The sequence below is a fragment of the Poecilia mexicana genome, unplaced genomic scaffold (genome assembly GCF_051168715.1).
Source record: "Poecilia mexicana isolate PSO_F unplaced genomic scaffold, ASM5116871v1 scaffold_23, whole genome shotgun sequence".
In the NCBI taxonomy this organism is placed as follows: domain Eukaryota; kingdom Metazoa; phylum Chordata; class Actinopteri; order Cyprinodontiformes; family Poeciliidae; genus Poecilia; species Poecilia mexicana.
In genome coordinates this window covers 17,872,940-17,895,903 of record NW_028263392.1, presented here as the reverse complement: position 1 = coordinate 17,895,903, position 22,964 = coordinate 17,872,940, and the positions used below count along the sequence as shown (strand labels likewise).

General features: G+C 48.0%; 2 protein-coding genes across 2 annotated transcripts; one reads left to right on the top strand and one right to left on the bottom strand.

Annotated features, from left to right (window-relative positions):
• Positions 1 to 289: 289 nt before the first annotated feature.
• LOC106917099 (protein-methionine sulfoxide oxidase mical3b-like) lies at positions 290 to 16,201 on the top strand. The gene is made up of 32 exons (XM_088003451.1): positions 290 to 586; positions 670 to 877; positions 951 to 1,067; positions 1,303 to 1,404; positions 1,483 to 1,638; positions 1,713 to 1,813; positions 2,288 to 2,545; positions 2,621 to 2,736; positions 2,808 to 2,934; positions 3,033 to 3,126; positions 3,648 to 3,795; positions 3,885 to 4,081; positions 4,196 to 4,296; positions 4,375 to 4,437; positions 4,542 to 4,700; positions 4,844 to 4,930; positions 5,094 to 5,180; positions 6,239 to 6,398; positions 8,218 to 8,297; positions 8,367 to 8,427; positions 8,576 to 8,693; positions 10,042 to 10,229; positions 10,990 to 11,544; positions 11,614 to 11,684; positions 13,792 to 13,875; positions 14,006 to 14,053; positions 14,117 to 14,365; positions 14,444 to 14,537; positions 14,685 to 14,735; positions 14,805 to 14,904; positions 14,970 to 15,043; positions 15,113 to 16,201. Exons 1-32 carry the CDS (start codon positions 323 to 325, stop codon positions 15,286 to 15,288), a joined length of 4,494 nt encoding a protein of 1,497 aa, XP_087859577.1. The 5' UTR covers positions 290 to 322; the 3' UTR covers positions 15,289 to 16,201.
• A 1,851-nt stretch (positions 16,202 to 18,052) lies between these two features.
• On the bottom strand, positions 18,053 to 22,912 carry lta4h (leukotriene A4 hydrolase). Its single transcript, XM_014985834.2, has 19 exons — positions 22,676 to 22,912; positions 21,820 to 21,950; positions 21,620 to 21,740; positions 21,233 to 21,301; positions 21,061 to 21,165; positions 20,819 to 20,871; positions 20,675 to 20,747; positions 20,443 to 20,583; positions 20,334 to 20,357; positions 20,171 to 20,241; positions 19,990 to 20,101; positions 19,764 to 19,908; positions 19,578 to 19,681; positions 19,107 to 19,177; positions 18,978 to 19,032; positions 18,719 to 18,814; positions 18,561 to 18,643; positions 18,381 to 18,485; positions 18,053 to 18,294 (listed from the first exon to the last, which is right to left on the bottom strand). The coding sequence occupies exons 1-19, from the start codon at positions 22,820 to 22,822 to the stop codon at positions 18,156 to 18,158; spliced, it is 1,845 nt and encodes a 614-aa protein (XP_014841320.2). The 5' UTR covers positions 22,823 to 22,912; the 3' UTR covers positions 18,053 to 18,155.
• Between the last annotated feature and the right edge of the window lie 52 nt (positions 22,913 to 22,964).

Sequence of the window (22,964 nt, the reverse complement as noted above, 5' to 3'; positions counted from 1 at the left end):
CAAGAATCCTACCAAGATCCCACAAAATCTTGCAGACATCTCAAAATCCCTACATAGACCCTGCTTTGGCAGATTATATTACAGCAGAGTTTTAATCCAGCGTAAAGGCAGTATTGGAGCGTGTTCTAAAGTTTCATTTGAATTGTCAAAATGTACTCAGCACTCATTCGGAGTCACAGTGAAAAACCTAAAAGTCTTTGTCTGAAGGTTAGAAGTCTGAACTTTTCCTTCTTTACCTTTCAGCTTGATGTCAGAAGAGGAGCTGGGACCCACCAACAGGTGACACCCTTCCCATGATGCCCTGCAGCTTTGAGGGATCATCATGGGAGATGAGTCTTACCCAGAATGCCAAGCTCAGGAGCTGTTTGATGAGTTTGTTTCAGCATCGACCTGCAGGGCGGCGCTGCGCTGCTTCAGCCAGCTATGCGAACATCTGCAGCTGGATCACAGCACCACCGAAAAGCCTCTCTACCAACCAATCAAACGGCGGCTCAACTACTGGAAGGCCAATGCTCTGTGGGCCAAACTGGACCGGAGGGCGGCACAGCAGGAGTACCAGAGGGGCCGGGTCTGCAGAAACATGACTGTGAGGCTTTACTGTTTTCTGTAATGATGCATTTAGAAGAACTGTTTCTGATTGGTCAGCTTGTCTCCCCTCTGACTGATCAGTGTGTGATCATCGGGGCGGGGCCTTGTGGTCTCAGGACAGCGGTGGAGCTCTGCTTCATGGGAGCCCGAGTGGTAGTCCTGGAGAAAAGGGAGTCGTTCTCCAGAAACAACGTGCTCCACCTTTGGCCCTTCACCATCTACGACCTGAGGGGTCTTGGGGCCAAAAAGTTCTACGGAAAGTTCTGTGCAGGCTCCATCGACCACATCAGTGAGTCTTTGACCAGCTGGTTCTGTCTGATGACATGATTACAGTGTCAAAACCACCTCTCTCCTGTGTGCAGGTATCCGTCAACTGCAGCTCGTTCTGCTGAAGGTGGCCTTGCTCCTGGGGGCCGAAGTTCATGTCAATGTTGAGTTCAAGCAGCTGGTGGAGCCACCAGAGGACCAGCACAGAAACAGTGAGGCCAGGGAGGTTGAAGGAAGGGGGTGTAGGCAGAAAGTACAACCAGCCAGTTTTCATGAAGGACACTGAAGTATCTAAAGATTTGTAGCAGAGAAAACGGCCTCAGACTCTTGTGTTAGTTTAAGCTTTTAAATCAACAACTAAAAGCTGAAATGTTTATATTGAAAGGTTTGAAGTTCAGTTTACATTTTTATAAATCAAACTGATCTGTCACCTGTCCTCATGTCCAGAGGAGGGCTGGAGGATGGAGGTGAGTCCAAAGTCCCACCCAGTCAGTCAGATGGAGTTTGACGTCATCATTGGAGCAGATGGACGCAGGAACACCCTGCCAGGTTTGCAAACATTTACATCTGTCCTTCTACAGTTTATGATTGGTACAAGACCCGGATAAGAGATTTTCTGGTGATCAGGTTTCAGGCGTAAGGAGTTCAGGGGGAAACTGGCCATCGCCATCACAGCCAACTTCAAAAACAGAAACACCTCAGCCGAGGCCAAAGTGGAAGAGATCAGCGGAGTGGCTTTCATCTTCAACCAGAGGTTCTTTCAGGAGCTGCGGCAAGAAACTGGTTCGTCTGAACCTGCAGGTCTGACTTGAGACACCTGGTCTGGAACTCAGTCTAACATAAACACCTGGTTTCAGGTATTGACCTGGAGAACATCGTCTACTACAAGGACGACACTCACTACTTTGTTATGACAGCAAAGAAACAGAGTCTCTTGGACAAAGGAGTCATTCTACAGGTAAGTAAAACACCTGGAGTCGCTCTGTCCCAGTGATAGAAAGAATGCAAGGTAAATTACTCACCTGTAGTCACTCTATTGGTAGCAAGTGGTGGCTGGTTCATCCTCTTATCCCATCTGAAGTCAATAGAGTCACAAGGTAACTCTCACCAGAACCACCTGGTGAGAGTTACCTTGAAGATACTTACAAGGAAAAACGATCACACCTGGAGTGACTTTTGATAGGACACATTATTACAGGTAATAATGACATACCTGGACTGCAGGCAACAGCTCACTATGACACACTTCACCGATAATCTCACCTCAGGTCCTTCTAAAGGTAACAGAGACACAGAACAGGTAAAATCACTTACCTGTAGCCACTCCACTGGTAGTAAGCTAGGTCTGTGGTTACAAAGCAAATCATCACACCTGGAGTCAAAGATCAACAGAACTTTGGGTTGAAGGTATCATAAGTCTGTCATCCTTCAGGACTTTCCAGACACAGAGCAGCTCCTGTCTCGAGGGAACGTGGACCAGGATGCTTTGCAGGCATACGCCCGTGAGGCCGCAGATTTCTCCACCAATCACCAGCTGCCAATCCTGCACTTCGCCATGAACCACTACGGTCAGCCGGACGTCGCCATGTTTGACTTTACCTGCATGTACGCATCAGAAAACGCTGCCTTGATTCGCCAGCGCCACGGACACCAGCTGCTGGTCACATTGGTTGGAGACAGTCTGCTAGAGGTGAGATAGGTGTCTTCTGGACAAAGGCATGCAACCAGCCGGTCATGGTTAGAACAGATCTCCATCTGTCTACAGCCCTTTTGGCCGATGGGGACAGGTGTGGCCCGGGGGTTCCTAGCAGCTCTGGATTCAGCCTGGATGATCAGAAGTTGGGCTCAGGGTGGAGCACCACTAGATGTCCTGGCTGAGAGGTAAGAGCTCACCTGGACATGATTTACCTTCTGATTTGCCTCATGATTTGACATGATCTTTTGTCACCTAGGGAGAGTCTGTACCGCCTGCTGCCTCAGACGACTCCAGAGAACATGCAGAAGAGCATCAGTCTGTTCACTGTAGATCCAGTGACAAGATATGTGAACATCAGCCCTCTGACCGTCACACCTGCTCAGGTGAACACACAACAGAGACGCTATTTTATGTTGTTGTCTTTAAAATAAAGACACTGAAAACTTTTTACCTTTCATGTTGATATGCTTTTGGTTGCCAGGTGAGACACCTGGTAGACACAGGTAAAGAGGCGGGGCTAAACACAAGTGAGAGTGATATTATCCGGCTGCCTTCCCCCAGACTTTCAAGACAAGGTGACTTAACTTTCATAACCTTTGTTACCTGAATGTTCATCCATTGGCTCACTGGGACATGTTTACCTGAGATCTGCTCACCTGGCTCCTCTTTGGTTCCACTACCTCAATCAGTGGGTCAACTGGTTTGTTTTGGCTCTGGTTGGGTCTTTAGAGGTAAACTGGTTCTTGATGAAACATCAGTTAGGTATAATCATTCTACAATGACTCCAGGATCAAGTTCAGTCAGATCAGGTACATCAGGGCCTCACCTGGACTCAGGAACAACAGTAAGTACCAAGAGTTCAGCCCTTTGCCCAACAGTTAGGGGTGGGAGGCCGTTTAGAGGCAGAAAAAAACTGCATGGCACCATTTACCCAAGGACTCAAATGCTATATAAGGAGCCTCAATGCAGAGGTGCAGTGCTGGTTGGACCATAGCTGAGGATAAACCTTAGATGCCCAAACCTTATTTGCTGAAACTGCTTTCTGAAAGTGTTGCATCTTTAATCTGTTTGGTCTCCCATCTCATTTCCTTCTCAGAGTCCTTCTCTCAGTCCAATCAGCTGCTGACTTGGTGTCAGCAGCAGACTCATGGTTACAGAGGTGTCGCTGTTTGTGACCTGACTACTTCCTGGAAGAGTGGCCTTGCCCTTTGTGCTCTTATCCACCGATGCCGACCAGATCTGATGTAACACACTAGACAGTCATGTTTTAAGGCTTGTGATTAAAACACAGGAGACTGCTTGTGCTTTGACCTGAAACATTGTCCAACCTCAGAGACTACGACTCTCTGGACGAGTCGTCAGTGGAGGAAAACATCCACCTCGCATTTGACGTGGCTGAGCAGGAGTTTGGGATTTCACCTCTGATGACGGTGGAAGAGATGTCGTCTGTTGGAGAACCAGACTCTCTTTCTATGGTGATGTACCTGAGTCAGTTCTACCAGCTGCACAAAGAGTTGCTGCACCCTGCTGGTGAGACCGAACATTGCAACAGTTTTTACATTTTATTTACCCAAACTGATGTGAGGTCAGATGAGTACAGTAAACGGTGCATCAGTCAACAGCTGGTGTTGCCGTTTGTTCCAGGTTCCCTGAGTCAGAATGCTGATCTGAGAGCAGCTCTCTTCACTCCAGCCTCCCTCCTCAGCAGACTGGGAACCAGTCCGTCCAGGAAGAGAAACCCAAAGGTACCAGTGGCTCCTCCACATTATGTCTGCCGTGTTCTGTCTCAGACTTACCGTGGTATTGACCTGTTACCTCTGCAGGAGCATGGAGACGCTCTGGGCAAAAGGAGAAGGACGAGTCCGGAGAGCGGAGAGCTGCAGGAGGTCAGCTACCTCTGGATGGATGGATGGATGGATGCACTGAAACATTCTGAATTTTTCCATCTAAAGTCTCAGATCTTCATGTCTTCCTGTTTTCTGTCTTCCAGTCACGTGACTTTAATGGCGACTTTGATGATAACTTTGTGGGCGGGACCAGCCGCTCCAGAGTTCGTCTGATGGCCAATCAGCTGCAGGCAAAGCTGGACGAGGGCTCTGCGACCTGCGTGACCTCTTCGTCGTCTTCTGCTTCCGCTCTACGTCAGCAGGTGGGCGGAGTCAGGCTCTGGGTCCGCGGTGCGACTCATGATGTTAACAGGAAACAGACTGGAGCTTCCCTCCATGACGTCACCTGTACCACATGTCAAACTAAGGTCTTGTTCTCAATAATGTAATTCCACCTGATAACCAGCAGGGGGCGCCATCCAGCCTCCCTCCCTCACAGTCTGCAGACACCCCGCAGGCCACGCCTCCTGCACAGTCGTCGTCATGGAGACCGGTAAAACCCAGTAGATTTTAATCACAAAACATTTCGATAGGAATGTCTGATTCTTTTAGACCTCCAGCTCATTTAAGGTGAAAAGGGTCAATTATTCCGGGAGGGGGGTGAATACTTGTTACCAGCAGAACCTCACGGTTCTGCGCTGCCCTGTCTCTGCCAGAAGAAGCGGACCCTCCAGCAGGAGCAGATGAGTTTCCGCTTCAGGGAAAGGATCAAGTCTCAGTGGGCTGCCAGCCGGGACCAGCAGGTACCGGTGCTGGACGTGACGTCACGTGACCCGGTCCGACCCGCCGGGCCTCCTCTGTCCTCTGTCTCGTTGTGTCCTGTGGCTGCAACCGTCCCAGAGCCGCATGTGACCCACAACATCTGAACCCCATGAATGGTTCCTATTGATGGGCCCGGGAGCCTGCCGAACCGCCCTGACAGCTGGACGGGTTGCTGACTGGGCACTTTGTGCAGCCGGACCCAGAAATCCCCAGAATGTTTCCACAATCAGAGTTTCAGTTCAACTGCAGCAGCTTCCAGCAAAACTGGCAGCAGAAATTCAAAAATCAGCAGCTGGAGAATCCAGACCAGAAGTCTGACCTCAGTAAAGATGGCCGCCATTGAACGCTTTGAAAAATAGAGGATCGATCCTGATTGGCTGGTTTAGTTTGTCCTGTGAGAACAGAAACACTGATTGTGCTGCTGAAGACGGAGAACTTTAGATCGGTTAGCTGTGATTTACCCTCATGTCCTCTCTGTCCCTCATGTCCTCTCTGTCCCTCATGTCCTCTCTGTCCCTGTCCCTGTGTCCAAAGTGTCTCCAGCTGTACACCGGTGGAGTGAGCTCATTGGCTGAGCAGATAACCAGCCGTTTTCAGCGTCAGCAGCAGAGTAGCTTGGTAAGGTTTCTTCATCTTTATGTGGAATGGCCACTAGAGGGCAGGAGTGGTGCCTTCATAGAAAGTTGAGTGGAAGGAAAACCATCAGAATCATCAGATCTGCTGGAGGTAAAGGCTGAACTGTTTCTCTCTGTGGTTGGAGGAGCTGCAGAAATCCGACCCGGTTCCAGTTTGTCACAAACCCAGCAGAACCCGGCAGCCTCTGGTCCGGTTCTGCTTCAATAGACAATCAAGTTATGGATGTGGAGTATGAGGAGTGAAGACTTTTCAGGGTTTTTTACTCTGTTGTTCTTCAGTCTGGGTTCTGGTTCCTCCCCTGTCCTCCAGTCCTGCCCTGACCCCCTGTCCTTCCCTGTCCTCTGGTTTTGTCTCTTCATTGTCCCCCTGTCCTCCGGTCCAATCGGTGTCTCTGACCCTGCAGGTCTCTGTGGGAAGCGACGTCTGTTTCTTCTGCAAGCAGAAGGTTTATGTGATGGAGCGTCTGAGCGCCGAGGGGCTCTTCTTCCATCGCAGCTGCTTCCGTTGTGACTCCTGCAGCGCCCCCCTCAGGCTGGTCTCCTACAGCTACAACCAGGACGCCGGTCAGTTCACAGATGACCTCTGACCTTTTGGAAAAAGTAGCTACATTTGTCGTTAGTCGTTTTTTTTTAAAGAAGGTTAGCAACAGAGCTTCTGTCCTGCTGACCACGCCCCCATCACCTCTTGGCTCCGCCCACTGCAGCGGATGTTGTTGCTGTTCGTCTGGGGGCGGAGCTTTGCTTTCACAGGGGGGTAGTTTCACTTTAAGAACGAAGCTGCGGGTTCTGGCAGTTAAACTTTTTTTTGATAATGAATCTTAAATTCAGGCTGTTGCTGTGAATCAAACCTAAAGGTAGAAAAACTCCAGCTCACCTGGACAGAAGGTCAGTTAAATCATGTAGTTCTCAGAAGAAAGACCTGCTGCCACATCCAACCTTCAGTTTGTAAATTAAATCAATGTTTAAATCAGGTTTCAGTTGGTACAACTCAGGTTAAACTCACTGAGGAAATCTAAATTCATCTCATTTTAATCTGAGTCATTTGTTGTTTGTCTGAGTTTGGTGAAGCAGCAGCTGTTTGTCAACCTCCAGGCTCACATGACACGGAGCCTGGACTCATGACTGCCGTCTGCGTTTCCATCAGCAGCAGCAAAGAGATGATTTATCTGCAGCATCATGAAACCACAGCGCTGCTAATCTGAGCTAAGAATAGCAACCAGTAACTGGATCATACTCTGCTGAATATGGAGACAAAGAGATTTACCTTTAGACTAAAAACCAGGAAGCTCTGCTGCTGCTTCAAGATGCAGAAAACACAAATTAATTCATAGATTGGATCAGTTTTATAAATGTTTATAAACTTCTTAACAGCTTCCTGCTGAAACCTCCTGCTCAGATTATCTCATCTGCACTGAGGTCACAAACTTATAGTTCTGTGTTGAAACAACCAGTCATCCAAACGTATTTATAAGGTCAAAGGTCACGCTTAGCTGACATAATGAGCCTAACGCTACAACCATGAAGGCTGAAGATGAGCTCACTTCTGTTTTGATTCATCATCAGCTTTATGAACTGAAGGTTCCCGTTTCCACGGCAACAATAAACCAGGACTGTGTGGAGTTTGAGTTTCAGGAACTACCGGGTCCTGACCTCTGACCTCTGCAGAGCTGGGGTCATTCTGAATCTATCTGCAAGCATGAGCGGTTCTGAGGCCCATCTGGCCCCCTGCAACCCATGGGGCCCCCTCATCCCTTCTTGCTCTCATGGGGCCCCCATGCAGCCCCTTGCCACCGATCAGGCCCCCTGTCACCCATCTTGCCCCCATGCAGCAACCTGCTACCCATGGGGCCTCCAAGTGGCCCCCTGCCACCCATGGGGCCCCCTCATCCCGTCTTGCTCTCATGGGGCCCCCATGCAGCCCCCTGCCACCGATCAGGCCCCCTGTCACCCATTTTGCCCCCATGTAGCAACCTGCCACCCATGGGGCCCCCATGCAGCAACCTGCCACCCATGGGGCCCCCATGCAGCAACCTGCCACCCATGGGGCCTCCATGCGGCCCCCTGCCACCCATGGGGCCCCCATGTGGCCCCCTGCCACCCATGGGGCCCCCATGTGGCCCCCTGCGACCCGTGTGGCCCCCTGCCATCACAGCAGCCTGGCAGTGGCCACATGATGCCGTCATGTGAAGGACCTCGGGTCTCTGCGCTGCAGCTCTGTGGGGTTTTTATCTGACAGGATTCTTGCTGTGTGTGTGTGAAGCTCAGCAGCCAATGGGAACACAGAGGTCACATGACCTGTGTTTGAAGCAGGCATGTGGCTATAAAGGCGGGGCAGCTCCGTCCCGGTGCTGATGGACGGCGTTGTCTCCGTCTTCTGTTTCAGGAAAGTTTCGCTGCCTGCAGCATCCTGACTGCCGGCCGGCCGCTCCCAGGAAGAGAGCGACTCCCACGGGAACATCGGCGGTGAGGAAAAACCCGCGCCTGTTGCTGCAGGTGGTTGCTATGGTAACCATGGTCCGTCTTGTCTTGCAGCCGTCTCCGTCCTCGGATGTGTCCCTCTCCGGCTCTCTGAGCGAGCGGCGCCGGCCTTCAGGTGAGGCCGCCTCACCTGGCCGCGTCAGTCTGCATACGAGTCGACACGGAGGCCGCCGCTTTAAACCTCTGGATCGATGTGGGCTTTAGTGTGTGTGTGTGTGTGTGTGTGTCTGTGTGTGTGTGCGGCTGCACTGCTGTGTCTGCAGCTGCGTCTGTGATGGCGGCGACGCCGGAGCGGATCGAGCTGGAGAACTGCAGGAAGGAGGAGGAGGTACCAGAGGAGGTCCAGAACCGGGTCAACCTGAGCCAAGGTGTGCATGTCAGGTGAGGGATGGAGCTATACGGAAGTCCAACAGGACCAAAAATATGTGTTTCTAGAGCCGCTTTTAACTGAGAAACTGAAAAAGAGTCAAATTCACAGGAAAAAACTCTGGATCAAAGATAGAAAAGTTTAAAAATATAATTCAGAATATTAGGATTTTCAGTCAAACCTAACAGAAAATATGGAAAGCAATCAATGCCACATTATTTAAATGAGATTATAAATTGCAATTAAATTAGAAAGCTTTAGTTATTACAAACAACTGGAAGAAATTAAAAACTGACACAAATGTTTTAATTTTACTTGTCAAATTATTGCAAACTGTAAAATAATGCCCGTCAAAAAACTCAAGTGAAAATTTGACTGTTTTAATTTTCTTCTTACTTTCTCTTTTCAAACTTTAAATTTATGCAAAAATGAAACTTTTTTTATATTAATGTCTGAATTATTTAAGTATTTTAAACTAGGAATCAAATTTTTAAATTATTTTTTCTAGATATTTGGAAAACTAATGTCCTTCTCTCTGACCTGCAAGATTTGATTTTTCTGTATGAAAATGTTTTTGTCTGTAGTTTTAACTGAAAATTTTGATTTAAAAATCAGATAAAACGAAGAAACGTTTATGTCTTACATTTTTATAAAATCTTTGAAAATAAACAGATTTTAAGTTTTTTGGGAGGATTTTTGTTACCAAACATCGATGTAGTTTTGCTGCTAAAACCTGATTTTTCTGTTCGAAACTCAGTAAAAGTTAAATTTAAAAACAGTAAATTTTAATCAGATTGTTGATAGTGCTTTTAATATTCAGAATTTAGCTTTGAAAAATTTAAATATCTGATCAGTTAATCATTCCCAAATCAGATAAATAAAAATGTATATTTTGAATGCGGAGGGTCTTAAGGACCAAAAACATATTTATATAGAAAAGTTGTAATAATTTTACAGGTTGTTCAAACTTTATTATATTTTTAATCAGTTGAATTTCAGTAAAAATGTTTGAAAAATATGACATTTATATGAATATTTTTAGAATATTTGAAAACTTCATGAATAAGTTTTGAAAGTTGATATGAAACTCAGAATTATCCTTGGATTTCTCCTCAACAGAAACTTTATGAATACGTTTTCTGGCCCACTAAATGAGATTTAATGAAAAGTAAAAAGTGAACAATATTAAATACATTTCTGCTCTCAGGTTTTGAAATTATTTTATTTCCTTATGTTGATAATTTGTCCTGTTTTATCAGTGGCTGATAATAAATCTGATGTTTCTGATAATTACGCTGCAAATCTGATATTTAATGTAAATATTAATCTTCAGTGAATTGTTTGTGTGTTTCCTGCTGTCAGCTCAGAGGTAGAGGAGGATGAAGGTCCAAGCTGTGAGGAAGAGGAGGATGAAGGTCCAAGCTGTGAGGAAGAGGAGGATGAAGGTCCAAGCTGTGTGACCTCACAGGAGGTCAACAATTCGAGGCGGGAAACTCTGAGAGAGGAAGAGGAGGAAGAGGAAGGCAGCGCTGACGACGAGTCCAGCGACGGTGAGTTCCAGTCTGTGCGTGTGTGTGTGTGGTGTGTGTGTGTGTAGGTGTGTGGTGTGTGTGTGTGTAGGTGAGTGTGTGTGGTGTGTGTGTTTGTAGGTGAGTGTGTGTGTAGGTGAGTGTGTGTGGTGTGTGTGCGCGCGCAGGTGTGTGTGTGTTGCTTCATCTGGTGTGTCTTGTGTCGCCCCCTGCTGGTAGAGGGGGAGTACAGCCCCTGGGAGACGGAGCGCCGCTCGGGTCTGTGGCTCCTGTTAGAGGAGGAAGCAGGTAGAAACCCGACCAGAACCAGAACCAGAACCAGAACTCTCCAGTCTTTATTGATGGAGTTTCTGACACGTCTGACTGGCTCCATTCTGACATTATAACAGAAAATTGAACTTTTCTTTAGGTTTTTTTCTCACTTTAACCCATTTCCATATTCAATAATCAAGATGTACAAAAAATAAACTAAAAAAATAATACGTTGAAAAGAATGCATAAAAAACCACTTGTTTGCTTCTTTTTTATTTAATAATAATAACAAACAACAATAACCACATTACCCATAATAATAATTATAAATACAATATGAATACACTTATTGTTATTGTAATTAGATCGTATTTTATCATTATTTTTATGTCTGTCCTTTTTTTTAAATCATTTTTCCCCTTTTATTTTGAAATCCTCCATCCTGTTACTTCCTGTAGCTTTGGGATGTTTTGGTCTGTGTATCTTTACTGTAGCGGATTTATAACTCCAGGTTCCCCCCTCCCCCCAGAGTTTCCTCCTCCGGGCTCACCTGTGCAGCGAGGCTCCGCCCCCTCCTCTCTGACTCCGCCCACTGCCCCAACGCCCTCCACCGCTTCCTTTGTCACCTCATCTGACTCCACCCCTGACCCTGACATCACCAACACTCTGCTCTCACCTGTGGTCGTCATGGAGACAGCAGCGCAGAAACGGCCCACAGCAGGGGGGCGGGGCTCGTTTGATGACATCACACCTGAGCTGCCCCAGAAGAAGCCGCTGCTCCAGCAGGAGGACCGGGGGGCGGAGCCAGAGGAGGAGGAGGAGTCAAGCGGAATGAAGAGGCGGAGCCACAGAGACAGTCCGCCCCCCACCCTCCCTCTGGTTCCTGGAGGCGGAGCTCTCCTCCTCCACCTCAAGAAGCTCCGGGAGGCTCCGCCCCCTGGCCAGGTGGAGCTCGGTGGGGGCGGAGCCAGAGGCCTGTTGAAGGCAGTTCTACCCGGAAACAGAAAGGAACAGAAACGGAGGGGCGGGACTTTAACTGCAGAGAAGTCGAGGAGGCTCCCAACCAATCACAGCAGGGATACAGGTGATGATGCAATAAGAAAGGGTGACGTCACAGTGATGATGTAATGACACTACTTCCTGTGTTCCCAAGTCGCAGGGGAGGAGTCGACTCTGGAGTCTTCAACGCTTCTGCAGAGATGTTCGCTAAAACCCGGAAACAACGTGAGATCACCTGACACAAGCCAGCCAATCAGAGACAAGATCACTGAATACATTAAAAATCAGCCAATCAGAGACAAGATCAGTAAACAACAAAAATCTGCCAATTTTAAGAGTTTATAACATAATAGGAACAGGAAGTGGGCGGAGTCAAATCTCTGAGGGTCAGACTAATACCTGGATTAACACAGACCAGGGCCGTGCAGAGGCCACTAAAGGGGCAGGTGCTCAAACAAAAGGGCCCATCTAACCGCATTCTAGGACAGAATATTAAAGCCACTCAGCTTTCAGAGTTTAATAAACAATGATAAAATACAAAATTGTGAAATATACAATCAAAGCTAAGGTAAATCTCTATACAGAGCATACAACTATGGATATGTAAGATATTTTATTAGTAATTTCTTTCTGCAGGTCTATTTTGTTATAGGAAAGTTTTGCAATATTCAAACCCGCAATTTAGCAGAATATGTAAATCAGAGCTGGACCACCAGACATATTTTGTCTTTACAGAATTACACTATTAAAATATAAACAAGGGCCCAATGTACCTTTTAGTGACTGTAATCTATAAACAGAGCTGCCTGGTTGCTGCAGTGGAGATGAAGATGGTCCATCCAGGAAAGCAGAGCTGCATCAAACTTTAATGTGGAACTGCAGAAAAAGACAAAAACAAAAGCAAAAATTGAATTGTTAATGCATGTCACCAGAAGCAAAGCCTAATGAGTTTTGCTTAAAAATTAAAAAAAATAAATAAATAAATTTAAATCACACATTTTTGACTCATGAAGTTAACTTTCTTTTTTGCAAAACAAACTTATTTGCGCATGTCAGAAATCTTTCCTTGCTATTCTAAGTTTTTGTTTGTGACTCAAAGTTTTGCTTGTGATTCTCACATGACGTCGTGGGCGGGGCCTAAAATCACAACAAAAGATTTCTGATGTGTGCAAATAAAAGTTTATGTTTGGTAAAAATGAGTTATTTAATTAAAAAAAGTCTTTTAAAAAATGTTTTTTCTTTTTTAAATCATTACAATTCCAAAAGTTTTGATTACAATTTTATTTTACGTAACTGAGGTTAGTTTTTTTTTTTTTTTTCATTGAATAATTGGGGAAAAATAACTTCATACTCTGCGAACCAGACCCTAAACTTAAAGTCTGGTTGAGTTGTTTCCCCTTCATTAATGACACACATTATATCCATCATGGTAATTCAGGGTGAGTTATGTTTAATTCTAAATGAATATCCTTGTTGGACTTTTATTTAAGTGCTATGTTTACCTAAAGCTGGAATAAATGCCATGTACATTATGCAGCAAAGGAAATTAGAAGATCGAATATATCCATTATGGAGATGATAAGTTTTGGACGGGCGATGTGCCTCGTACACAGGGAAGAAGCTTTTCAGTTATCTAGCTTTGCTAGCAAAGTCGTAGCTAGCAGCTAGCTAATAGCACAACAACAACAGCCTAATGTCTGTATGATAAAAATCCTGAATGATAGATCAGAACAGTTTCTCCTCACCTGGCTGTCTCCTCCCCTCAGTAGTTCTTCAGAGAAAGGCAGACAGAGGCCTGTCAGTGTCTGTTGTATCTCATTACCTCTCTGCTTAAACCGCTGAAGCAGAAACGAGACTTCAACGTTTTCCGTCATCTGACAAGCAGCAGGTCTGCTCCACTTTATTCACCAAAACGTTTTAATTCACCAAAAACTGATCTGTGATCTGGAATGTTCGCTAGTTGAGCTCCAGTTAGCCGCCTGATCTCACTGCGCGAGAGGCAACTGGGTCATACGTCACGGGGAAAAGGTCAAAGGTAACAAGGTGACCGGAAGGCCTAATATGTTGAAAAAAAAAAAAAACAAAAAAGCAAATAATTTTAGTACGTTTTTATGTGTCAGAAGAGGGCTTAGGAAATAATAATACCAAAAAAAATAAAAAATAAAAAAATTGACCAAAAGGGCACTTGCGGGCAAGGAGCAAAAAGGGCAGGTGCTCAAGCCCCCCCAGGCCCCCCTCTGCACGTGCCTGACACAGACTCCTGTAATGTAAAGGGTTTAGAGCAGACTGTGGATCAGACTAATACCTGGACTGTGATGTCCTGGTCTTCCAGTTGCAGTTGCAGTTGTTCGATCTCGTGTCTGAACTGCAGAAAGTTTCCGTGGAGGAAGAGGAGGATGAAGAGGAGAACCAGCAGGTAGGAACTGAGAGTCGGTTTGGTTGGAGACGATCTCAGCCGAACCTGAAACCTTCGTTTGTCCGAGAGGTTCCGCTAGCTGACTAACTCCTTCCGGTTCTGCTTGTGTCCACTTCCTGTCTGTCTGCAGGTCTACGTCCCTCATGCTCTGGCCTTCAGGCGGTCGTATGGTGTCAAGGTAAGACTCACCTGTCCTGCAAGCGATGCTGTCAGTCCAGGTTTGAGCCGCCATTTGTTTCAGAGGAAGAAGCGCGTGAGGGACGGCGTCCCGGACTCGGATGGACAGTCTTCCTGTCCCACTGAGGTTCTGGGCGTCCTGGTCCCGCCCAAAGAGCCGTCCAGCCTCAGCGTGAGAGAGGCCATGTTCCAGAACCAGGAAGGGGACGAAGACGGAGACGGAGACCTGGACGCCAAAATCACCCGCCGCGTCCAGAGAGCGGCCAGGAGGCAGGCCAAGAAGGAGCAGCTAAAGAGGCTGCACAAGGCCCAGGTGAGTTTACCTGAGGACAGGTGAGTCTACCTGAGGACAGGTGAGGTCCAGACCGTGATCCCGCTCCGTCTGCTTCAGATGATCCAGCGGCAGCTGCAGCAGGTGGAGGTGAAGCAGAGAGAGCTGGAGGAGAGAGGAGTGATGGTGGAGAAAGCTCTGCGAGGAGAAGCAGGTGAGCCAGGCGGCAGAACACACCTGAACACACACCTGGGTTTTAATAAAACCCAAAGGAAACCCGACCAGAACCAGCAGCTTCTACCTGAACTCACCTGAATCTAAACGAACCCGTTCCTGAACTCTTGGTTCTGGTTCTTGTCAGACTATTGGGAGGACTCCAGCCACGGTCCAGACACGGAGCTTCACCTGGGAGGTGAGTGTCTGTTACCTGTAGTGTTTCCATGACGACGGCGCCTGATGCGCGGCTCTGCTGTGACTGCAGGACTGGGCAAACTGGACAACCTGGTTCTGATGCAGCAGTGGTTCCGGCTGGTCCAGCAGAAGAACTCTCTGGTCCGATACGAGTCGGAACTCATGATCTTGTGAGTATGAGTGGATACGGATCGGAACCGGGTCGGGTCAGAACTGAAGGCGGTTCTGCTTTCAGCGCTCGGGAGCTGCAGCTGGAGGACCGACAGAGCCGCCTGCAGCAGGAGCTGAGGGAGCGGATGGCCGTGGACGGTGAGGCGACCCGACCAGAACCGGGTTCCGACCCAGACGGGCTGCAGTCTAACCAGCCCGATGTTTCAGATCACCTGAAGGGCGAGGAGCAGCTGGGCGAGGAGCGGCGGATCCTGGAGGAGATGCTGGAGGTGGTGGAGCAGCGCGACGCCCTGGTGGCGCTGCTGGAGGAGCAGCGCCTACTGGACCGCCAGCAGGACCAGAACCTGGAGGTTCTGCTGGCCGGGGCGCTCAGCTGGGCCTGACGGAACCGGACCAGAACCTGGAAGTTCTGCTGGTTCTGGCTAAAGTGTTCGTTTGGTCTTCAGTTGGTGTTTCTTCCTCTGGTTCTGGTAACTGACCCAAAAGGTTTTTCTGGACCTGGTTTAAAGCAGAACTTCCTGCAGAAACGTTCTGATCCGGTCTTTCTTTTTGATTCTTTTAAATGTCATAATTTGGTTCTGATTCAGATTTCAGACGATCTGCAATCAGAACCAATATCAATAATCAAACTGAAGATCTTTGATCCAAATAATCTGAACACTCAAATTATGAAGGATTGTTTAAAAAAATTAAGTTCTTTAACTGGTGATTATAAAATAAAAACCAAAACTAATTAATGATCAAATTAACTAAGAATGATGGAAACATAAAAACTGTTAATCTGCCGAATAGTCCTGGTCTGATTCTAAACACCAATAAGGAAAAAAGGTAAAAAAAAATGAAGATTTATTTCAATAAATCTGAATATGGTTTTAAACACTAACAGAATAATCCCTGGTTATTGGAAAAATAAAATCATTGAAAATTAAACTGTAAAAATGTAACAAATATATACAATGAATAAAATTTTATTTTTAAAATATGAAAGTATAAAACTAATGTTTTAAAAATGTACAAATACAAAATCATCCATAAGATAAAAATGGATAAATAATCCCAGATTATTCCAGTTATTTTGGGATTAATCTGTAGATTAATAATCTGAGTTTCTTTATGCGTCACCATGGTAACCCACAGTATAATGGGATGAGCCAGCTGATGGTCATGTGACCTAAACTCAGCTTCCTGCAGAAACCGGATTGTTCTGGTCACCGTCTGCCTTATTTCCTCCGCAGGTCTTGTAACCCTCTCTGATGTCACTTCCTGTGTTTAATAAAAACAGATTTTCAGCTCAAATTGTCGAGTTTTAGGAGAACCTTCAGAGTGTCAGGTTCTGTCATCTAGAACCGGATTTAAAATACAAAGATTGAAGACGCTTCGCCTGCTTCCTGCAGCTGGACGGGTTCTTCACTTCCTGCCACTCAGTTTTTAGTTCAAACTAGTTTTTGCTACATTTAGGTCCAGATTTTCAATTTGCTGTGTTTAACTTTTTTAAATGATAAAGTTGGAAGAAAGTCCAAAGTATTTTGTTCTGAGTCGCCGTGGTGACGAGCATCTCTGTGTGGATGCTAACTCGGCTACAGGCTCAGACATCTTCCACTCTGAGCTGCTGATTGAAAATGAACCGGGCCCAGTCGGCGCCGTGGGGAACTCCTGACGCTCCAGAGGATCCCTGAGCTTTAGAGCAGCGTTTCCCAACCCTGGTCCTCCAGGCACACCGACCTGCGTGGTTTAGAAATCCCCTGCTTTAATGCACCTCAGCTGACTGCAGGCCAACAAACACCTGGAGGACCAGGGCTGGGAGACGCTGCTTAGGGCAATGGTTTGCTTACCTTGCATGTCTGAAGGCGTCTCCAGGCCGTTTCCTTGGTGACCGTGTGTCACCTGAACTGCCCAGGTGTGTCCATTTAACCTCTGACCCCTGTGACCTCTGGAAGCAGCTGCTTCACATTAATCATCCAAAATGTTTGAGTTTTATGTTCTTTGCATCCAGTCTGGATGATTTTATGGAAAACGAATAACTGATGGTCTCTGGTTCATGTAAACTGTAGAAAGTTGGTGAAACGTTTCCTCACTTCCTCCTGATGAACAAACTCAGGATGTAATTTATCGTTGCTTCACGCCAACAGGAAGCTGATGGTGAAACTCGACCTGACGACCGTTACCTGTTCATCTTTGTTCTGCTCAGACATTAAAACCCAGAACGCCTCCATCACCACAGCATGACGCTGCCACCACCATGACTCACCGGGCTCTGAATTAATGGGGCTGAACACAAACTTCTGCTTATTGGCAAAAATACTGAACCCATCCACTCCTGTCCTTCACTTGGTTTATAACTTTACTTTTGTAAATAAAACTTGTTTATGGCAACAGGATCTTTAAAATGTTATACTGCTTATAACTTTATATCAGTTTTTAGGTTTTCTTCTAGGGGACGTTGATATTTGTAGAAAATGCTATAAAAATCCATTATTTCCTCTAACGTTGATGTATTTGTACCTAATGTCAAAGAGCTTGAAATCAAAGTTTTTGTTTGGGCCCAAAATCTTCCTGACTGAAAAAAAAGTTTCCAACCCTAAAAAAAACCTTCAAAAATATTCCTGGTTATTTTTCAGACGTTCTTTTGTGAATATTTACTGAAATTATTGCAAAAACACAAAACGTAACCAAGTGTTTTTGTCGAGTTTCTAATGGAAAGAGACTGAACTAATTTACAAATAAACAGGAGATTCCTTAACTTAAATCGTTAACATTGATCCAAACGTGAAATAATCTGCCAGTAGAACCAAACATTTTCCTATACAAGTTAAAATGGTAAATTACTGTTTTAAGTCAATATTGAGTTAACAGCTGAAAAGTTACCTCTAACTTAGTTTTGTCTTATTTTAAATTTATGAAAGATTTTTGCAATAAAAGATCAAAAATACCTCCTAAGATTTTTTACAGTGGGAAAACCAACCTGCATTTGTTATTACATCTTTATTTAAAGTTAAGGGCCGCTGTGGAAGGTCCAGAGAACCACTCATGGTCCTGGAGCCGCATGTTGGAGACCAGGGTCTAAACCAAGAGGTGCACTCCACACCAAAGAGATGCAGAAAGTTGATTTTCTCCCTGTAGTTTAAAACAAACGACACGACTCGGCGCTGCGCTCAGAGATCTTTATAAAAACCTGATATGGTCCAACAGAAGCTTCTGGTTCTGTGATTTAATACTGCAGGTTCAGAACCGGGTCGGAACCGGGCGGGCCTCAGCGGTCTCCGGTGCTGCTGGCGTCCACCTTCAGGTCCTTGGCCACCAGGCCGGAGGTCACAGGGTGCATGGCGGCGCGGTGAGCCAGGAACACGCGCACGGCTTCCTCACGGTACTTCTCAAAGTTAAAAACCTCCCTGCAGGTCCAGAGGCACAAAGATGGAGGACAGGTGAGAAACACGGCAGCGTTTACCTGCAGCTCACCTGGATCCATCGTCGGTACCTGAAGAGTGGACGGGTGAACTTCATCCTGCCCTGCTCCGTCGCCATCTTCAGCGCCAGAGGAACCGCCTCCTCCCACTGACAGCGGACACACAGCCGCAGCCACCTGGACACACAGCAGCCAATCAGGACGCAGCGCTGCCAGGGAGGGGCGGAGCTTAGATCTGAGCCAATGAGTCACCTGAAGCGGATCTCTGAGTTGGTGGAGGCGTTGAGATCATAGACCTCCTGCATCCTCTTCACATGAGACAGAGGGAGGGGCTCCTGAGGGACAGAGCAGGGGTCAAAGGTCGGAAGGAAACACAGAGGTCACAGGGGGACACAGAGGGCCGGCTTTACCTCCTGCAGCAGCAGAGAAAGGAACTCAATGAGCTGGTGGGACGACAGTGTCTTCACATCCGACTGGCTGAAGACATTCAGGTCCTGGTCTTTGGCCTGAGGGGACAGAGGACAGACAGAGCTCAGAGGACAGACGGAGCTCAGAGGACAGACGGAGCTCAGAGGACAGACGGAGCTCAGAGGACAGACGGAGCTCAGAGGACAGACGTCTCGGTCCAAAGCCTCTAGGGGACTTGTCTGGGTGAGGAGCAGTTCTTACCTTGATCCACCTCTGAGTAAGAGCGATGCAGGCGTCTGCCAGCGTGGTGTCATACCTGGATCAGAACCAGAACCAGCGGGTCAGGACGGGTCTCAGGGACCAGATGGAGGACAGGTAAGATTCACCTACTGAGGTTTGACCGGAGGCATCCCAGGAGTGAACATCCAGCCGTTCCAGTCCACCTTGTTCAGGATGTCCACCTGAAGGACGACATGTTGGACACCTGAGAACCAGGAACCACCAGAACCAAGAAGCCAACAAAACCTGGTACACCCCAGAACTAGGGACCCTGGATTCATCCCCCCGAAATGTTCCTCACCACAAAGGCCCCCGAATATATTCATCAACCCAGAAGGTCCTCGAGTAGGTCAACCCACTCCTTGGCTTTTGGGGTGATGGACCGACCTGGGGGTCCTTAGGGGCTGCTGGGTTGGTCAAACCAACGGCCCCTCAGGGCCCCCAAGTACGTCCTCGACTACATTCATCACCCCAAAAGCCAAGAAGTGGGTTCGTCAAACCAAAAACGCCCAAGTAGGTCCGTAATGCCAGAATGTCCTCAGTAGGTCCGTCACCCAGAGGCCCTCCCAGGTGTTTCCTCACCTTGTCCTTAAAGTAGGTGAACAGGTAGCTCTTCCAGTCATCAGTGGTGACGCTGCTGTAGGCGAATCGCTGGATGTAGGACTTCACAAAACCCATGAAGACCTCTGAGGGAGAGACAAGCCAACAGGTGTATCAGCAAAGGACCAGAACCAGGTCGGTGTGTGTGCGTGTGTGTCCAGGGGTCACCTGGCCCCCCCATCAGCTCCTCTAGGTGGTACAGCAGAGCGAAGCCTTTCTCGTAGGGCACCGAGGAAAAGGCGTCGTCAGGATTGACCTCCTGCAGGCTGGGCACCAGGTTGGTCAGAGGGTTGTTGGCTCCAAAGGTGTTCACCTGAGCGACAGGTGAGGCGAGCGGTGAGAGGAAACGCCTGCATGGTTCTGAGGAGACGTACTGATGGGTTCTGGTTCTCACCGAGTCCTGCAGGTCCTTCCAGCCCCCGATGGCTTTAAACTGCCTGAACTGCTCCCCCTCCATACGCCTGCCGATCATCCTCTCCAGGTAGACGGTGTGACCCTCGTTCAGCCTGGGAGCAGAACACACCTGAACATCACACCCAAACCCACTGGACCCCTACTCGCTCCTGATTGGTTACCAGAAGTGTTCCCAGGTTCTGTTGGTCACCAGGTTCCCGGTCCAGCTGTGGGAGATCTCATGAGCGATCACCTGAGGAACACAGACACCATCCCACCTGGATTAACCTGTCCATTAAAGCCCCGCCCACACGGAGACCCAGGTGTGACCCGGATGTTACTCACTCCAGACAGGGATTTGTCTCCAGCCTGAGGAGAGACAGACAGGAAACAGCTGGTCAACAGGACGGTCACATGACGCGGCGCCAGGTGTGGCAGGCGCGTTCAGGTTTACCAGCAGAGTGGGCGTGGCGAAGGTGAGGCAGGGGTTCTCCATGCCGCCGTAGGGGAAGGAGGGCGGCAGAACCAGGACGTCGTACTGACCCCAGACGTACGGCCCGGCCAGGTCCTCGGCCGTCTTCAGCATGGTCTCCGTCTGATAGACAGGTGAAACCAGAACAGGTGAGGGAGAGCAGCGGAACGGGGCCGGCCACTCTGATCGGATCACGGTTACCATGGCGACTCACCTCAGAGAACTCGGACGCCGCCTTGTCCACAAACTCCATCTCAGACCAGACTCTGGACCTGGGGCCGATCTCCCTGTAGACCAATCAGAGAGCAGAGGTCCTGTCACCTGGTACAGGTGGAGCCATGACATCATCAAACACTACCTGCTCTCCAGAGCTCCCACCACAATGGCTATCAGGTAGGACGGCATAGCCACCTGAGGTCAGAGGTCACAGAGGGGAACAGTGAGGTCACAGAGCTCGTAGGGCTGAATACTAATGCATGCCACACTTTTCAGAGTTTTTTATGAAAAGACATCAGGGGTGTGAATACTTTAGCCAGACTGTGAAGACCTGAACTCAGGTGAGACGGTGATGATGTCATAAAGGAAAGAGGCGTGGCCTACCGGCTGTCGGAACCTGTAGACGATCCGACCGGTGTCCTGAGGATCCACTTCCTGTCCGTCTCTCACCGCGCTCATCACCGCCACCAGCTGCTTCGGGACGGACACCTGGAGACAGGTGTGTGTGTTAGCTGTGCAGGTGTGTGTGTGTTAGCTTTGCAGGTGTGTGTGTTACCTGTGCGTAGTAGGTGTGTTTAATGGATGGCGTGTCCTGACAGGGAATCATGCTCCTGCAGTGATGAGCCTGTCAGACAAAGTGCAGGGCAAAGATTCAGATTCTGATCAATTTGCTCTGCAGATGTTCTGGTTCTGTTGGACCTTCCAGACCGGTTCTGTGTGTTTTTCAGAGGTAAGACGAGGAGCTTCGTTAGAAACGGAACCAGTTTGGAACCAGAACCAGGAGGAAATGGAGCAACCGGGTCATTGCTCAACACTGAAGAAACATCAGTTTAACCAAATCTGTGTCTCAACAGCTAGAAACCACCAAGAGGAACCAGAACTTCTGCTGTTTGGACCCGACCACATCTTCCTATGCCTTAGGTATGTCTGACAGGTACGTCACCTGGCACTGGCTGAACAGGTAGGGCTGCTTCTTCCCCGCTGTCTGCTCAGGTGTGAGCCACTGCAGCGCAAACGCAGATGGAGACGTCTCATAGGTCACCTCCACGATCACCTGCTGGCCCCTGGTTGGTCCAGACACAGACAGGTCATACATGACACCGTTAGGACAGACAGGAGGTGGGGAGCTGGACGTGAGCTCACCTGGAGAGGTCAAAGGGCAGCGTGATGACCAGTGGGGTCCCCTTGAAGCTGTGTTTGGGGCCCAGCTCGAAGTGGGCCGTCTGCTGGTTGACCGACACGGATGAGACGTTCAGGTCCCTGCTGTCCAAAGTCTGCAGCAGAAGAACTGATTTCATTAAGGGGTTAACAAGGTAAAGCCACACCTGCTGATAAAAGTCACTTGGCTGCAAACCAGTTGGACCAGAACAAAGTTCACACATCACTGCAGCTCCAGGTCATCAATATAAAACACATTCATCAGATGAAATCTGATGCTTCATTCTGCTGCTTCTGACTCTTTCACACTCAGATTGCACTTCAGTGAAATATTAAGAGCTCAGGTGAAAACGCCTGTCCTCATGACGTCACACCTCAGGACTCCACACAGTGGCAACTGGAAGTGTGGATGAGTCACAAATAAAACATTTAAACACTTTCTGCGGTGTGTTTATGTTGCCGCAGAGGAATGATTCTCTTTCACTCCGGAACCAAATATCAAAGTTCACCGTCTTCTAACAAAACTCTGCTCAGATTTAGCTCCTTAAAATGATTAAATATGTGATGCAAGTGTGGCCTTCATGAGCCGAATTAAAGAGAAACCTCAGCTGGATAAAGAAACTTCACCATCTCAGCTGGACCTGCGGCTGTTCCGCTGCAGAACCAGAACCAAGCAGAACTCTGAGCAGATCTTCCTGAGCTCCGTGTTTCTGAACCAGACCCCAGACCAGACTCTATGCAAATTATCTCTGTTTTTATTCGCCTCACTGACAAGCTGCCTGATGTGAGCTCAGAGGCTGAGACCGGGTCGGTACCGGAGCACCGGATCCGGGCAGCATACCAGAACGGAGAAGCGGTCCTCCAGAGCCTCCACGGTGAGCTGGACCTTCCCTCTGATCACGTGTCTGTCGAAGTCCACGTGCAGCTGCAGGTTCAGGTGTTTGGTGAGGCAGGTGGAGAAGGAGGAGAAGGAGCAAGGGTCCGACATCTTGATCCGTCCGCAGAGACCGAGCACTGAGAGGAGGCACGCCGAAACAGCCGCTCAGACACCGGGGAGAGGGCGGGACTTCCGGACCGCCTTTCATAATAAAGGTCCCGGCGCAATTCCGGCTTTTATTTTGAAACCTTTA